The sequence below is a fragment of the Perca fluviatilis genome, chromosome 11, assembly GCF_010015445.1.
Source record: "Perca fluviatilis chromosome 11, GENO_Pfluv_1.0, whole genome shotgun sequence".
Lineage (NCBI taxonomy): Eukaryota > Metazoa > Chordata > Actinopteri > Perciformes > Percidae > Perca > Perca fluviatilis.
In genome coordinates, this window is record NC_053122.1 from 8,924,311 (window position 1) to 8,942,372 (window position 18,062).

At 40.3% G+C, this 18,062-nt stretch overlaps 1 protein-coding gene across 2 annotated transcripts; it reads right to left on the bottom strand.

Moving 5' to 3' along the window:
- Positions 1-1,499: 1,499 nt before the first annotated feature.
- LOC120568870 (protein Niban 1-like) lies at positions 1,500-17,137 on the bottom strand. Of its 2 annotated transcripts, none has more exons than XM_039816611.1 (14): positions 16,941-17,137; positions 13,297-13,427; positions 12,953-13,090; positions 12,737-12,854; positions 12,129-12,290; positions 8,607-8,722; positions 8,329-8,433; positions 6,921-7,083; positions 6,513-6,694; positions 6,127-6,273; positions 5,855-5,965; positions 4,996-5,103; positions 4,756-4,867; positions 1,500-3,702 (listed from the first exon to the last, which is right to left on the bottom strand). In XM_039816611.1, the coding sequence occupies exons 1-14, from the start codon at positions 16,993-16,995 to the stop codon at positions 2,321-2,323; spliced, it is 3,030 nt and encodes a 1,009-aa protein (XP_039672545.1). In that variant the 5' UTR covers positions 16,996-17,137; the 3' UTR covers positions 1,500-2,320. The 2 variants fall into 2 exon arrangements, with proteins under 2 accessions (XP_039672545.1, XP_039672544.1); XM_039816610.1 differs by having other exon boundaries at positions 12,734-12,854.
- Between the last annotated feature and the right edge of the window lie 925 nt (positions 17,138-18,062).

The following is an 18,062-nucleotide window of genomic DNA, read 5'->3' on the forward strand; positions in this document are numbered from 1 at the left end:
TTTATTTTTTTCTCCCCTAAATTAGCTAGCTTGGTTACGTTAACAGTTGATGTACCCTTAAGCATGGCACTTACTGCTCGACAACAGATCAGTGTGAATGTATAAATGGGAATCAAAGCAGTATACACTTTTACAAAGTATATTTTGCCATTGACTAAACAATAACTGAAAAGGAGGGTCACACATACTGTATTTGTAGAACACTGACAATTAGCTACATGTGTTACTTATAGGCATATTTGCACATATAGTAAAATGTTGATGCTTGGTTATATTTTGTTTTGTATTGTAATTTATTGTTAATCTATGTATATTGTGTTTTTATAATTATTGATTTTATTGCTACTTAACCCAAACCTGTAACCACAAGCAAGTACTGGAATATAGATACTCTCCATCCCTCTCCATGTCTTTCATCCTCAGGTTCTTTAATAAAACGTAAACCCCACATTTCAGGTTGTTTTAAAATCCTTCTGTTACATCCTGGACATAATGGGTAAAAACACTGTTTTGTGTTTAGCACCAAATGCATATCTACCTTTTAGGTCTGTTGGCTGCTTTAAAGTAATTTGGTTTGGTCTAGTGACAAAATTGTGGTATATTTATCAGCCTTTATCACAGATAGAAGGAAAAAGTCCTGGACATCATCGCTGGTGTTTTCACAGTCCACTAACTTTATCAGGATGGACACTGGTATTGGATGTCTGACATTAAGGAATATAAAATAAAAAAAACAACTAAAAAAACAAAACTGAGCCACATGACCAATAATAAAAAAATAAAATCTACAGGCAGCAGATGAGACTAAATAGTATCTAATAAGTACCACAGAATCCCCCCAAAATGTACATCATTAAAGACAATGATTATAAGACAAAGTCCAAGATTCAAATGTCAATAAATTACAAAGTAAAGCATATTGCCCATAAAACATTGACAAAGTTGATTTGATGTATATTGAAATCTGCAATGTTTAATGTTTACTAGCTTGCATTCTTCTGCTTTTGTTTTCTCTTTCTTCTAACTGTTGATTGGTGGAATAGCAAGAATTGTATTGCATTGCCTGTGCGCACCAGCACAAGATCAACAAAACTAGGACCCGCTCATAAAAACATTACCCCCATAGCACTAGCCTGGTTGACCCCAGACCCACTCTCAGTTGCATCAACGGGTCGCTGCGCTTCAGTGGCCGTCATGTTGAATGTAAACAAAAAGCTGCTCGCCGTCGCTGCGCTATCGTCATTGTGTAATGACGGTTGTCATTGGTGCCTCGATTTGGAAAAATTGGAAATGGGCTTGAATGGGCTCTTTGCCAGAGTGACTTGCAGAGCAAATCTCAAATTTGCCGGAAGTTCGTCAGGGTTTTCCCAGGCTACCACAGCACTGTTAGTGTTCAGGAACTGTTTGGTAACAGCCAATCCATGACAACAAACCAACAACTTTATAATGGTTAAATAGGTCAGTGTTGGCCAGATAGCCAACAAATCAGTGAATGCAACTTTAACATCATAACGCTGACAAGTTCTTTATTGGGTCGTTTTATCCATTTCCGTGCAGTGCAGAAAATAAAACGGCAAATGTAAACAGCAGAAGTCAAAAGCAGTTGTAGCATTTGTCAAGAAAAATTGAAATGAATCGCTGAAAACTATTTTGATAATCAATTAATCAAAAAGTATTTTTTATTTTAAAAATAGGAGGAAAGATTATCTAATTCCAGCATCTTAAATGTGAACATTTGTTTAGTTTCTTCACTCTTTGAGAGTAAACTGAATATCTTTGAGTTGTGGACAAAACAAAACATTTGATTCGATGTCGTCTTAGGTTTTGGGAAACACTGAATGACATTTTTTACCATTTTGCTGACATTTTATAGACCAAACAACTCAGTGCAACGTAGGAAAGCTTTTTTGCACACCTCTTTTGTCGGGCAGGTGAGTAGGATGATGAAGGTCTAAGATCGAAACGTATTTTTCTAAATAAATTATTGCTTGCGTAATGGTCAGTGGGAGAAACTTTTCTAAGCCCAAACAAGTAAATCGATTAATCGGAAAAAAATGGACAGAAATAATCTACAATCAAAAATCATGGTTAGTTGCAGCCGTCCTAAAGTAAAAATAAAAACTAAGTTTTTGTATTTTTCAAAATATAAAAGTATAAATGTGACACAAAAATAATACTGTAACCTCCTGTCTGGACTTTCTCACTCCCCCTCTTCTTTCACCTCTATTCTTTGCACTATTTAATAAGAAACTGAAGTAGCTGTTAGGGAAGTAGATCTGGGCGGGAGATCCAGCAGTCAGTTGTCGTGGTAACGTGGCTGTCAGGGTGTATGGCTGCTGTCGGAACAGGGGATGATTACTGTCTCCACTTCAGTAATCTCAACCACAAGATCTCTGATAATAGCCACACTGTCCAATGGCAGCTCAGCAGTACTCTCTGGCTGCGATCCCATTGGCTGAGGGCTTTGGAGAACCTCCTCTTTTTCTTTCTTTCCTTCTATCTCAGCTTGATCTGCTTTCTCCTCTTCTTCCTCCTCACCTTGACTTTTCTCAGTCTCAAGCTCACTATCTTTCTCTCCATCCACCCTCTCTTCGCTCGCTCTCTGCTCTGTGGTTAAGGCAGTGGCGCTCTCTACTGGCGATTCAGAGGATTGGCCAGCTTCGCCAACGGGCTCACCTTCTGATTGGGCTACACCTTCATCTCTCACCTCCTCTACCGCCTCTTCTTTCCCTTCTCTTGCCTGTATCTCTTCCTTCCCGTCTTTGATGCTCTCACATATCTTATCTATCTCTTTCTCCTCCGCTGCCTCTTTATTTTTCTCCTCTTTTACCCTCTCCATCTCCCAGTTGTCCTTTATTTCTCCTGTCAAGTAGACCGCTCTGTCAAGGCCGTGCTGTGCCATCGTCTGCGTTACAGAAAGTGCCGCGGAGTTGCAACCAATGGCCTCGCTTAGCGACCCAAGGCTGATTTTGTTTCCTGTACAAGGCGGGTGTGACGATGGGGGGCCGGGATGCTGGACGGAGGTCGTGTCTTCGGTTCCTCTTTCTGCGCTTGAGAGGTCAGGTGTAGCGGACCTTTCCGGCATCGCAGATTGATCACTTTGAGCGCATTCGGCTGGAACATCTGTGGACTGTGGTGAGGACAGAGTGGACACTGAAAGGTCAGGAGAGTCTGGGATGGGATTGGTGGAATCTGTGTTAGCAAGTGCATCGGGTGTACCAACTTGATGTGTGACCGCTGCGTCAGAGTCAGCTGTGGCTGAGTTGGAAGATTCGGCCGCAGCTGACTCTGTCGTCGATGGTGTGTCAGTTCCAAGCTGGGCTTCTTCGCGCGTTTCCTCAACGCAAGAAGCCTCCTCGGTTGCAGAGAAGTCTCGCGTCACAACGATCGCAGGAGAGAGAAGCACTGTGTTCTGGTCACAGCGCTGAGTGCTACTGGTGTCATCAGCGTTAAGATCTGGGTCACTCTGAGGGGAAACCTCAGCTGGGACCGTGGGACTGTCTCCGTCCTCCACCACAGGACCAGGTTCTTTGCCTTCACCGGGTGGCGCTGCTGCTGAAGAGGAGTCTCGAGTGCCAACGGCTGGGCTGCCTGGTGCAGTGCGAGGTGGTGTCTGCCCCAGCAGGCTGTACTGACTAATGGCCATATCTGCCGTGTCCAATAACAGACTGTTACTCTTCCTGCTGGCTACATCCTGGACAACTGAGGATAGGGGAAGACAGGTATATCCCATTTTAACATTATTAAACATTATTATTCAGCAGATGTTCTTTTTCTGAGTAAGTTAAAATAAATGGAGCTACAGGACAGGGCTGCGGCTACCACAGTCAAGTACTTTCAGGGAATTTGTGGCTTTTAATGACTTTGGGAGTTAGCATTCTACAATTACACACAAAAACGTTTTTTTTAAGCCTGATTGTGTCACAGTTTGTTAATGTAAATAATATAGACTTAAATAAAGGGATTTGCTAGGATTATATTCCTGGAATTTAGGGAATTCATTGAACACCATCTAGATTATTGATGGAGTTCACAGAGAACATATTTGTTGTATAGTTTATATTACAAATAGGTAAAAGGAAAATTGTACCGACTTTTTTTTTAGTGGCTAGAAAACAAATTAGTTTGGCGCTGCTGACCTCAGTATTTCTAAATCCTTGGCTACAGCCCTGATCCAGGAGATAGAGCCTAACCCTAACCTGCTATTATCAAAAGAGACACAATATCTCACTTTTTACAATATGGGGCCTTTAACCTGTTTGCTCCTGAGACTCACACAGGCTCGTGTTTCTCTTCCTTTAAAGCTATAGTGCGTAGTTTCTGCCTCCCCCATGAGGAAGTCTAAGTAATGACAGCATAAATGAATGACAACATGACTGAAAGTCACCGGACGACACAATCTTCTGAACACAGCCATACTGAGAAACACAGAGAGAGTTGTGTGGAGCTGATCGTCTTAATCATCTTTGTAGCAACTCATTTGGCAATGGCTTGAACGTAACGGACGTTCATTAATATCCAAAAGTTACGCACTAAAGCTTTAAGTGTTCCACGTCTAATATTTTCTTGGCTGATCTGCGTGTGAACAGCCTGGCTACTAAGGATTAGGATTAACATTCACACGTTGTTACTCCTTGACCAGTAATGAAACGACCTCACAGAAACAAAGAACATCGCGATATAGAAAGAATAACATAAACACACTGTAGTGAAGAGATAATACGGCAAATGTGTACGCTGTGAGTGTGTGTTTACCTGTCTCTATCTCCTTACTGAGGATGTTTCTCAGTACATCATCATAGATATTATGAACCAGGATAAAACTGCTGTAGTCTGAGAAAATGTACTGCTCGAACTGCTGCAGCTCCTGGACAGAAAACACACGTAATACGTTGTAGAGTTAAAGTACGGAAATGAGAGTATGTCTGAATGTGTAGAGCGTCATGTGTAAGAGACCGAGTGGGACAGACTTCAGTCGTGTGTTATTTGACCTACACTTTTCCACTTGTTGTCCATCTTCCTGGTGAGAGCAGGCAGAGTGATCTCCAGGAGAGCTTCCTGGTAGAGCCTCCTCTGGACAACTCTGCTGTCATAGTCCAGCTGCTGCTCACACACACACACACACACACACACACACAAACAAAAGAAAATGTCAACCAATAGTAGTATAGAAAGCAAGAGGTATGGGACTGCTTTGTGAAAATATGCACAGCCTTGTTCACCTACAGAGTGTGTCATTGGAGCAGTTATTTTCTCTGAATATTGTTACAATTAAGATTATTTTTGTGGCATTTTTTAGGCCTTTATTAGACAGGACAGCTCTAGACATGAAAGGGGACAGAGAGGGGGAACGACATGCAGCAAAGGGCCGCAGTTCGGAATCAAACCCGCGGCTGCTGCGTTGAGGACTGAGCCTCCATACATGGGCGCACGCTCCACCAGGTGAGCTACCCAGGCGCCCAAATTGAGGCTATTTTGCTACCTGAAATATGATGTGTTAACGCATGAAATTATCTTTTGCAAATATTAAAAAATCATTACTCTAGCACAGGGGTCGGCAACCTTTTTAATATGGAGTGCCATTTTAAGATGTTCTTGTTAATCAGTGTGCCATATCGCCATTAAGCCTGACATCATTTACTGATCATTGATTCTTAACAATTATCTATATGCAGTAAATGATTATGAAGCTCACATACACAAAAAAAACATTCCAAATTCAATTGAATCAAAAACTGACTTTGGTGCATGGCATGTTGAGGTCATACAAAGTGGATTTATTATGCGTAAAAAGCATTTCTTGCCACATACTGTAACTTTATTATTTGATATTGTATGTTGTCATTTATTTTACCTTCAGGACTCTTTCTTTGGCTCTTTCCATCTTGACAGGAATTTGAGAAGGCTGCAGTCTGGCTGATGACTGGAGGAACAGCTCTAAGGTGTACACAGCACTGTTCAACAGCTGGAAGACACAAATGACAAACACTGTCTGTTTCTCTGCGACACAAACTCTCTTTCAGCTTTTTCTATTGTGCTTAGGGTCCTTGAACATGTCACGTCTGTATTGAATGTTGCACTGTGCCAGCTGAAGGCCATGACTGAACCTCCAACACTGCTCCATACCTTCTCCATCTCCATGTGTGCAGAGTGAACCAGTCTCTGAGTGCTGCTCAATCCGAACCGCTGTTTTAAGTCTTCAAGTTGCCCTGCCAGGTTCTCCACCTGCCTGTAGCACTGATCCAGACTGATGGAACGCAGAGTGGACAAGGCCTGGAAAACACACACAAAACCACTATCATGAGCTTAAATCAAATAATAATCACAATACAAAATACAATACAAAAAAAACTGACAAAGAGTTTGCTTTTGGGAGGAAAAGTTAGCAAAAATAGCCATTTAAATCAAAACCCTGCCCAAACTGCACACCATCTATCAGGTTTGGTGGTTTACAGATTGGGCAGAGTTTTGAATTAAATGGCTCCGTAAGACGACACAAAGGTCTCTCTCACCATCTTTGTCTCCTCCGTTCCTCCAATTGTGTGTGTGAAGGCTGAGTCCATCTGTGTGTGCAGTGTGTGTTGCATCCCATGAATCCCTGCACTTATGTTTTCTGTAAGCGCTTCAAGGATGGAGGAGATGTAGGGTGCTACAGACTCACTGCACACTTTCTCTGCTTCTTCACATAGGCACACTGGAACACACACACACACACACACATAAACATCCACTAAAGGGACACATGTTTAACAGTGACTTTATCTAAAGTTACTGGAGGACTCTCTATCAGACAGGAAACTCAGATTGTAGCCCCAGATATTGGTTTAACAGCACAGCGTTTCCCCTGCAAAAACATTCATATTAATTAATTATTTCTAGGTGTGTTCGAACTGTAGGGATTAACCATCAACATGCAGTACCTTTGACTTTTTCCTCCAGGAAGCAGTGAGAAGACATGATCTGGTCCAGGTTGGATCTGATTAGTGCCTGATTGGCTGATGCTGTCTGACGACACTCCTCCCTCAGAGCCTCCAGGCTTGCAGTGAGTTGTACCAGCACCAAAGTGTAGGTTGCCTGCATTGTCTACAGAATACATACAGTACATATATAAACAAACACATAATAAAAACAATAATAATAATAATAATAAAAAAACCATAAAACACTGAGTTGCAAACTGTGTGCAAAATTGGTCACACTTGTGTTCACAGTAAATTTAATACAGGGTAACAGATAGTAGTGTTTAAAGTTGCATATAAAAAAAATTGCGTACTGAGATTAATATCTAAATTGTGAACATCTAAACATGTGATGCAGCATTCTCAAAAGAAGTCAGTATGATAAGATTATAATCAGAAGTTGGAGTAAAAAATCAAAAAATGTCTTAATACTGTAAAAGTTACAGCTGCATTGCAGTGAAAGCAGTTATTGCTTTTTGTGGCCACTTGGGGGCAGCAGAACAGCTACTGTAAACATCACACTGATATATTTTCAATGAATGTGTTCGTAAACCATAGATATAAAACAGTTGTTTTATATAAACAGTGCAGTGTTTCCTCTATGTTGATTTGACCGTGGCAGCCCCCCCACGGCAACATTTCTGCCCCCCACGGTATCAGAAATAGGGCTGCATATTTAGAGTGCGTGTTGGAGAATGTTTGTATTTTAGGTGCATAATTTACATGCTGAAGTAGTTCCACTGCATTAAGATAATGTAATTAATAGTGGGTTTATTATTATTTGATACAGAATGCTTAGCCTATATGTCAAGATCAAAGTTGGCCTATATAGTAACTCAAAAAATACAGTTCTGAAAATATGCCTCATTGTGTGTGTGAATAGAGGTGAATAAATATATTTGTTTGTGTTGCAGTGAAGTGTCAGTTCCGTTTGGGGGAGGGGGACCTGCCCCCATTGCAAAAAAAAAAAATCCTAAAAAAAACACTGCTCAGTGTGCTATTAAAACAGCTAGCCGATACAGAGCAACATTAGCATTCATTTGAAGTTGTGCATGTGTCGACCTGATGAATTATTCAATTCCCTTTCAGCTCTGGTTTGGTCCCCACCAAATTCTGAGAAAAATATTTGTCTATTTAAGTTTGGTCTGTGGCTGCACAATTCCGAAAACACCTCTGCAGATTTTCCGCAGATTTTTAACGCATAAAACACAAAACTGAGGCTAAAGCTAAGCACAGAGTTTGTTAATATTAGAGTGTTTTTTAGCGCCAGGGCTGATGATGGATACATTTAGCGTTCTCCTCACACACCATCTGAGCTGAACAACATCCCTCTCAAGCTGCGTTATGTTGGTGTGTTAGTTTAACTCACTGCCAACCACTGTCGTATCCTTTCTGTCTTCTTGCCCTTCACTCTGGACTGCAGCTGACTCTGTAACCATGACAACACTTCCTCCATCACCTGGGACGCCAGCACCTACAAACGCAAACACACACTTTAATAAGAAAGTATACGAACAACCATGAACAGACTGTGTGTGTGTGTGTGTGTGTGTGTGTGTGTGTGTGTGTGTGTGTGTGTGTGTGTGTGTGTGTGTGTGTGTGTGTGTGTGTGTGTGTGTGTGTGTGTGTGTGTGTGTGTGTGCTGACTTGTTCCTCAGTGCCCAGCAGCTTTTCCCAGGATTCATAGCATCCTTTGTCCTGTCGGTAGAGTCGGAGGGCTCGGACGTACGCCTGGCTCTCATAGGATGGATCACACCAGGGGTCTGCAGGGAGGACTTAATTAGTTTCTGAGGACTTTGGTTGAAATGATGTTCATCCTTTTTCTCTAACAAGTACTGTGTGTGTGTGTGTGTGTGTGTGTGTGTGTGTGTGTGTGTGTGTGTGTGTGTGTGTGTGTGTGTGTGTGTGTGTGTGTGTGTGTGTGTGTGTGTGTGTGTGTATCAAAGCCTGATATGTCTATGCTCCTCTGTGGCATAGAGCTCCATCGTTGTCCAAAAATGATTAAAAACAAGTTAAACTTTATTTTACTTTAAGTACAAGTCCCCACAGACTGAGCTACTGCCGCTGCTGATAGGTAAGTACGCTCTCTATCTCATGTCTTGGATGTGCTAGTTTGCAACACTGCTACTCTTCACATCATGCGTATATGCTCTCACTGCTATGATTTCTACTGGTCAGAATGTAAAGTTATTACTTCTAGTGTTGCTGTGTTTAGCGGTGTTAGGTTTCACATCACTCATTTTCAACATTCTTATGTTCAGTTTTTTGTTTGTTGTAGCCGATCATTATTGGTCATTTGTGGTCTTGTTCCACATTTAGAACTTTTTTTTGCACATTATTTTTTAAATTGATGTTTGAGGAACAGAAAGCTCCGCTAATGCTGAGCATACTTCCCTTCATCATCGAAACCATCTATATAAATTAATCTGTATGAATCACACTAGTGCACCTGAGGCAGGCAGCATGAAATCATTTCCCCAATCATTTTACGTGGAGGCACTGACACTGACGTGTGATGTGCTCCTGGTTAAAGTGTACACCACTTTAAAGTACAACATTGTGATTTAGTTGACTGTAAACTAAGATGTCATCACTAGCAGTTCCTAATTAGTATGCTTGCCTCCATCGGAATTAACCCTAAAAGTGGGGGTTAAATCCCACACAAGCATGCATGCACGCACGCACACACACACACACACACACGCACACACACACACCGACACAATCCGCCAATATGGTGACATAATTTCCTTTACAATTAAAACATTTTATTTTGCGTTTTAAGGTGCAACATTGAGCGACTCATAGACTAATTTAAAGAGTCGGGTGAAAGATCCGAGTGAGTCACGATTCAGTGCTCAGTCAGTATGCAGGGTGAGAGGGGGAGTGGCCAGCGGCTAGAGCGGCAAAAGCCAATGTGTGCTTCTTTTACCGATATATATTTAACAATATCTTTTGCATTTCTAATCCAAACAATGTCAAACTTTGCACTGCACTTACTCGTGCCTGTAGCAAGACACCTGTCAGGTTTGAAATCCATCAGACTAACGGTTCGAGAGATATGCGCATAACACACACACACACACACACACACACACACACACAGACACACGTTCCTGCAATTTATAGATTGTTATTAATAAACACATTGATTGTTCAGTACTGCAAAATTACTGCACTCCTCATGTAGCAACAGTAAATAAGCTGCTAACTCTGATATCCAACTTTTAGCACTGAAAGCTATTTATTAGTTTGACCCATTTAAAAAAAGAAAAAAAAAAGAAAAAAAAAAAAGATTGCCAAATAACTAACTTGGCTGATCTTGGATAGATAAAAGAGAAGCTACATTTTTGTCGAAGTTCCCCAAATTACTTTTAATTTTATCTGGTGAAATAAAACAGAAAGGCTAGTGAACACTGGTTTCGTTTGAAGTTATTTTTGACCCCCAGAGGAAGCCATCTCCAGTTTATTAAATCAAAGAATTGAAGTTCCACAAAAGTAATAAGAGTAAAGTGAGACTGTTATTTGAAGAAAAGAGTAAAAACATATTACTTGGGGATTAATAAGACCAACTCTGTTTTGTATTGTAGCTCCTGTAAGTATCTAAAGTCAAACAGTGACTGCTGGCCAGCTGTGTGTTGTTTCCTGTTGCTGCTGACGATATCGTGGTAGCGGTGCAGATATGTCATGCTGGGTTTTTTCGAAACCTTATGACTTAAAGTAAAGGAGTTATTTTTGCGTTGTATCCTTGCTAACCACACAAAGGAAGTCAACAGTATTAGTATTTGTATCTGTCGCCAGGGCAACTGCCACCACATGAGTGACACATGAAAAAGAGCCAACCAGCAAGTGCACTGTGCTACAGCAGGTTTAAATATGTTTTTTAATCTCATCTCACATTACAGATGTGTTAAAGTGTTAAAGCCAATTTGAATCATTGAAGCCTCACACCACCACAGTGGTTGGATGGCAGTTATGACAGCAGTTAACAATACTGTATGGGAACTTTTTTTTTTAACAGGATATAACAGGATATAATTTAAAGCATGTAGTGTTGTACATTGTTAGCCAATTTCAAATAACACATTTTACCAGGAAATAATGACTTATTGGTTGTTTGCAGCTTCCTCTATTGGGGTCTAGCTTGGTTTTTCTTCCAGATGTGAGTAATTCCTTATTTTCAGCTCCATCTTGCATTATGGGGCAATGCTGTCCAGCACTACCCCACAACATTTTATTTAGCAATTTAAATGTTTTATTTCAAGTTTTAACATATATGATTTCTTTAAACACATTAAATTATTCAGAAAAAAAATACTGCTCTCCCCATGTAGCATCAGTAAATACGCTGCTTACTCTGATATCCAGCTTTTTGCACTTAAATCTTTCAACTTTAGTTTCCAAGGATACCCCTCAGTATTCCTCCAAATTGCATGCATCATCTCTAACTACTGTTACAAGCTTCTTTAAAGCTGCATTTACCAGTTTTTATGTTCACTTGAACTCCAAGCTGAACATCACATGCATTTGACATGTTATCACCTCTTAAAGTGGTTCATGTGTTAGCAAACACTGCCTGTTTACACATCCAGCGGACCTGAAGCAACATAAGCACTCATTCAGTCATGTGACTGGCCACCATGCTTAGTCTAGTGAAATATTCACTCTCCTTCTCGCTCTGCTTTGGTCTCCACCAATTTGAGAGAGGGATATATGCCACCAAATGCTTAACTATTTTCACCAGCTGTTCGCTGACTTAACAGTCAAACCTCTGGGAGTATTTAATTAAGCAAGGATACATTTTATTCTTAATGAATCCAAATTTTAGGAATTTGTATTAATTTTTCTTTGAAAAGTTGCATAGTCTCTCTTTCATACACAGACATGAGATTACTTTCATTATTCTCATATCACCCTTGTTCTGAAAATGCTTGAATGCTTCCTTTAGAGCAGCAGAGATGCTATAAGGATTGTTTTTTTTCCAGATGTGAGTAATTCCTCATTTTCAGCTAGGTCTTGCAATGTGGGGCATTCTTGTCTATTACTTCTCCAAAAGATTTTGCAACTTCCAAAGGATGTCCGCTGTTTTGAAGTAATTTCATGTTGTCTCTTTCAAACATAGGTACAGTAATAAATGTAAAAATGAGGAAATGTGAGTGTATGTTTTACCAAGGTTGCCGTGTCTTATGCAGGTCTTGAGGGCAGACAGGAAATTATCTCGTTCCTCTTCCTGTTGGAACAGGAAGCAGGTGTGGCCCATATAAGGCTGGTGCAGATATACAGCAGGCACATCTGGAGATGATACCAGCGAAGAAGAATCCTCCTTCGCTCCTAAACACACACATGGACATAGACAATAGTGTTACAGATGTGGGCTTGACTCTATACTCTCTGAACCATGAATGAGTAGCATGGACCATGCTCAACAAAATGAAAGCAGCTGAGGCTTGTGTCAACCGGTGACAGCAACTCTTGACTCTTAGACATGCTTTAAAAAAATATAATGTGTATATATATAATATAGAAGTCTGAGAAATTCTCACTTGATTTATTACCTCAGTAAACATTTTCGTAATGAGTTTATGGCCTCAATCGCTAGTTTACCCTCTGGTAATCGTCAACTTTCCCTCTTTAGCGTTTAGCTTAGCACAGCGCCATTGCACGTCATGGCTGCTATGTCCACTATTTTTTTTTATAGTCTTTGTGGTTAACACAGCAAATCAATCTATTATTAAATACTGCAAGTATATTGTTATATAGGAATATGTTAATACTGCCATTGAGTATTCCAGCACAGGTCTGCTCCAGGTGAGCTCTGGACTCCTCCTCTGTGGTGAACACACTGCCCCCCGCTGGCTGGAGGACCAACTTCGCTGAACATCCACGATTGAAAGTCTACAAGGTGGAAACACAGACAAGAATGTTTGATTACATATCATTTATATTCTGAATGTCATTTTTTGTTTGTAAAAGTGTGTAAGTGCCGGTGTCACCTCCATGTTTTCATGTATCTCCACTTTGTAGACTCCTTTTAGGACCGCGTATCTCTCTCTGCATTTCTTTCCCTGATCATCCCAGCAGGAGAACTTTACACTCCCTTGGTACAGCACTTCCTCCCGAGCATACTGAGGCTGCACACACACACACACACACACACACACACACACACACACACACACACACACACACACACACACAGATTAAACTTTAACTTCTTAAAACGTTAGCACAGATTTTCCAGCTGCATCCAGCATGAACATGAAGTTACAGTTAGCCAGTGTTAGTTGATTGATGATTGTTGAGTGCTGTTGGACAGATTGACAGGTGCAGCTCCTACCCCGGGTGTGAGCAATAGGCCCCTCCCCTCTTTCTTAGGCTCCACCTCCTGGTGTATATGTCCGGTGTAGGCTGCAGAGTACTGCTGACGGTAAAACACACTGAAGCTCTGGAACGCACTGTCAACAAGTCCTGGACACAAAGACGGACACACATTTAAACAGATAATGTCATACTGTATTTAGCTTTATTTGCCCTCCTTCATTTCTTCCATCTCAAAATGTAATGATCAGCTTATTCATTTATTGCAAGAAACCATTGGTACATAGTAACCATAGGTGGTAGTTATAAGGGGGGGGACATGTGTACATCAAAGCTGCACAAATCAATATTTAAATTTTAACAATGGATTTAATAACTGCATAACGTGAAACTGGACACTCTTACTGATGACCCCACAAAGAATTATCAGCATACTTTGCAGTTCCCTTTCCACAGAGTATTTTTAGCCTCTTTCAGCTCTCTGTTTTGATTTTATGGTCCGCAACTTTACTGTTTGGGTTTACTTTAACCCCTCTCATCAACCTTGATTCTTGCTTTGATAAACTGTACGATATGCTCAGCACTAAACCACAGACAAAGTTAGCTACAGGCTAGTGAACATAGTGGAGCATTTAGCAGCTAGAGAGACGGATCATTTTCTCAGGAGTTGGTGGAGACCAAACCAGAGTTAAAAGGAGAGTGAATATTGGACTTAAATTTACGGTGGCCCTGAGAGGCCACAGCACGCACTAATAAGACAACACATGCAACTAAACCACAGTTGCAGGTGTTGTCTTATTAGTGCGTGCTGTGGTTTATTTGCATGTGTTGTCTTATTAGTGCGTGCTGTGGTTTAGTTGCTTGTGTTGTCTTATTAGTGCGTGCTGTGGTTTATTTGCATGTGTTGTCTTATTAGTGCGTGCTGTGGTTTAGTTGCATGTGTTGTCTTATTAGTGCGTGTTGTGGTTTAGTTGCATGTGTTGTCTTATTAGTGCGTGCTGTGGTTTAGTTGCTTGTGTTGTCTTATTAGTGCGTGCTGTGGTTTATTTGCATGTGTTGTCTTATTAGTGCGTGTTGTGGTTTAGTTGCATGTGTTGTCTTATTAGTGCGTGCTGTGGTTTATTTGCATGTGTTGTCTTATTAGTGCGTGCTGTGGTTTATTTGCAGGTGTTGTCTTATTAGTGCGTGCTGTGGTTTAGTTGCAGGTTTTGTCTTATTGTTCGCGGCGTGTGGTTTAGTTGCAGGTTTTGTCTTATTGTTGCGTGCTGTGGTTTAGTTGCATGTGTTGTCTTATTAGTGCGTGCTGTGGTTTATTTGCATGTGTTGTCTTATTAGTGCGTGCTGTGGTTTATTTGCATGTGTTGTCTTATTAGTTGCGCGTGCTGTGGTTTATTTGCAGGTGTTGTCTTATTAGTGCGTGCTGTGGTTTAGTTGCATGTGTTGTCTTATTAGTGCGTGCTGTGGTTTAGTTGCATGTGTTGTCTTATTAGTGCGTGCTGTGGTTTATTTGCATGTGTTGTCTTATTGTTGTGCGCTGTGGTTTATTTGCATGTGTTGTCTTATTAGGTGCTGTGGTTTATTTGCATGTGTTGTCTTATTGTTGCGTGCTGTGGTTTATTTGCATGTGTTGTCTTATTAGTGCGTGCTGTGGTTTAGTTGCATGTGTTGTCTTATTGTTGCGTGCTGTGGTTTATTTGCTTGTGTTGTCTTATTAGTGCGTGCTGTGGTTTATTTGCATGTGTTGTCTTATTAGTGCGTGCTGTGGTTTATTTGCATGTGTTGTCTTATTAGTGCGTGCTGTGGTTTATTTGCATGTGTTGTCTTATTGTTGCGTGCTGTGGTTTATTTGCATGTGTTGTCTTATTAGTGCGTGCTGTGGTTTAGTTGCATGTGTTGTCTTATTAGTGCGTGCTGTGGTTTATTTGCATGTGTTGTCTTATTAGTGCGTGCTGTGGTTTAGTTGCATGTGTTGTCTTATTAGTGCGTGCTGTGGTTTATTTGCATGTGTTGTCTTATTAGTGCGTGCTGTGGTTTAGTTGCATGTGTTGTCTTATTAGTGCGTGCTGTGGTTTATTTGCATGTGTTGTATTATTAGTGCGTGCTGTGGCTTAGTTGCATGTGTTGTCTTATTGTTGCGTCCTGTGGCCTCTCAGGGCCACCGTATTTATTCATCAGAATTAATGCTAATGTTTATTCATGTCAGCTGGATGTGTAAATAGGTAAATAATATAAATAATAAATAAATAATATAACAGCTTTATATGATAATAATTTGTCAATGTCGTGTTTTCAGTTGTGGTGTAGCATAGGAGAGGAGGTAACACACACACACACACAGCTGTGGGTCTGAATTGTAAAAACTCTCATTATCTGTATTCACACCAGCAATATTATAACACATATTTAAAGATATATTTGGGGACATTAAAATGCATGCTTAATGACACATTTAAAGTTGTGTGGTTTTTGCAAGTTTGTCAAATGTCAAATATGTATCGATCTGTAAGAAGAAGTGGATTAATGTACTTCCTTTCTCTCTGCAGGCTCTGGATGGGTTTGAATGTGGATCTGTCATAATCTGTTGTTTATCATTTGTTTACAGTGTATGGCCATTATCATACGTTGTTTGGGTGACTCTAGAGTCTGTAGGCTTTCATCTTACACACATACACACACACACACACACCAACAATGTAATGGTTGGAAATGGCTGTAATTACATTGTAGGAGATAAGTGACAGGATGTGACTGTGATGATAACATGTATGGGAATGCACGTACAGAAATGAGCGAAGCAACTCACAAAGCAAATTTTGCTTCATCATTCGTTATTTTTGTTTTCAAGTCAAACGTTAATATGAAGTTGAAATTATAATTTTGTGACTTGACTGAAAAAAAAAACGCATTCTTACTAATAACATGACATCATTTAATGGGGGTGGAAGTGACGCTAACTGTCCTGGTGGTTAATGTCAGTAGGTCTACAATATAAGCACAATGTCCCCACTTTAATTCCGGGGACCTTTGTGGCATGTCACACCCACCCCCATGTTTCCTGTCTACTTCTTTGCTGAAAGCTATCTAATAAATACCAACATAAATTGTCATGTTGTGCCCCCATCGTGCATGTAGAAAACACCTTGCAGTACAATGCAGTCCGACACAACACCACTAACTACACTAACTACAGCTAAATGAGCATTTATTGGAATAAACTCCTGTTGGAACTTGGCCCTCACATCTAAAGCAAAAACACAGTGACAGTGGAGGGTAAACCAGCCTAAACTGCACCAATTAACATATTAACCACTACTGCACTGCAGCTACTACTTTTGCAATAACTACAGTATACCTACTACTGCTGCTAATATAACAACAACAACAACTACTACTACTACTACTACTACTACTACGGATACTACTATAGTCTACTACTGCTCCAGTTGCTACTATTACTTCTGCTATGATTACAAGTGTCACCATCACTCCTACCCAGGTCACTTCTGCTTCTGTTATTTCTCTTTTATTTACTCTCTACGGAAAACTGGGCTATCAAAGTCCCCATAAAGAATTCTAAACAACAAGTGTCCAAAACTGCAGACTACACAATAGAAATGCCTGGTGAAAAGAAGAAAAAGAAGTAGTAGCATCTCTTAGTTTTACCTTTGATGTTGCTGATTTTAGCCTCATCCAACAAGCCAGAAGAAGATGCTCCCATACTGTATCTGTTTCCCTTCTTATCAAATGAAAAGCTTAATTCAGTTATCTGAATATGTATACACAGTATTCACAGGATACGAAATGCATGTCAACTAAAATGAGCTGCTCTGATGTGTCAAGACGTTTTTGCTCAGCTCATTTCCTCGGTTCTCTGTAAATCACGCTGCATTCACGTGGTGTTGAAATAATCGGACAAATGAGTTCCAGGCTGGGGGAATTCATGTCTGAAGTCGGAACAACTCGTAAAGTCGGCGAACATATCTGTACTCGACTTGCCGAGTTGACGTCATAGAAACTTGGCGGACGAAGGTAAATGTTGGTGTAACGGTGTAAATCTCTTTATACATCCATGGTGTAAATAGGTTTCTGTTAAATTCATGCATGAATTGGGACAGCTGGCTTTACTGTCACATTGCAGCTCAGCCCTAAAAGTATCCATTGATGGGTAATCCACAGTAGAACTTTTGATAAATGCTGTGATAAGTCACCTGTTGAACAGTGTAGAGATATTATTAGCCAAAATGTATTAAAGCCCACCACAACATGTTTTAATTCTGTTGTATTGTTGTTATCATCTTATTAAGGAGCTAATGCTGTTTATTTATTTGACATTGAGTGAGCCATTAGTTTCAGGTTCAGAGCTGAATGCTAAACCTAGTTTGTTTTGAGCTGCTTCTGATGCTATTCCAACTTAGCCTGCTGTGTGTTGTGTTTATGTCTCTGTTCATGCTGTCAAAATACCTTACTTAAATACTTACTTCATACTGGTTTCCCCAGATGCAGATCCACGTACACAACAAAGTGTAAAGTTCACATAGAAGACCGTCACATTTGGTTAAGGTAAAACTTTTTATTAATTCACGTTTTGCATATAAATGTTTTTCTCACGTCATTTGTAATATGGTATTAGCTTGTAACCATTTCTGTCCACGTAGAGTGACCTAGATTAGTTAGAAATGTTATGTATTAACATGAACCTGATAAGAAGTCAGGTAATACAATATTTGAGTGTTTTTAGGGAATGTAATGGTGCAGCAACAAGTCAACAAGAGAAAATCACTAATA

Bases quoted from the DNA above. Each gene is read 5' to 3' on its own strand.
- LOC120568870 (XM_039816610.1), bottom strand. From the start codon at position 16,995: ATGGGAGCATCTTCTTCTGGCTTGTTGGATGAGGCTAAAATCAGCAAC. The intron at 13,428-16,940 runs GTAAAACTAAGA...CTTTGTGTCCAG, and splicing joins TAAAATCAGCAACATCAAAG to GACTTGTTGACAGTGCGTTC. The intron at 5,966-6,126 runs GTATGGAGCAGT...TGTGTCTTCCAG, and splicing joins CACACATGGAGATGGAGAAG to CTGTTGAACAGTGCTGTGTA.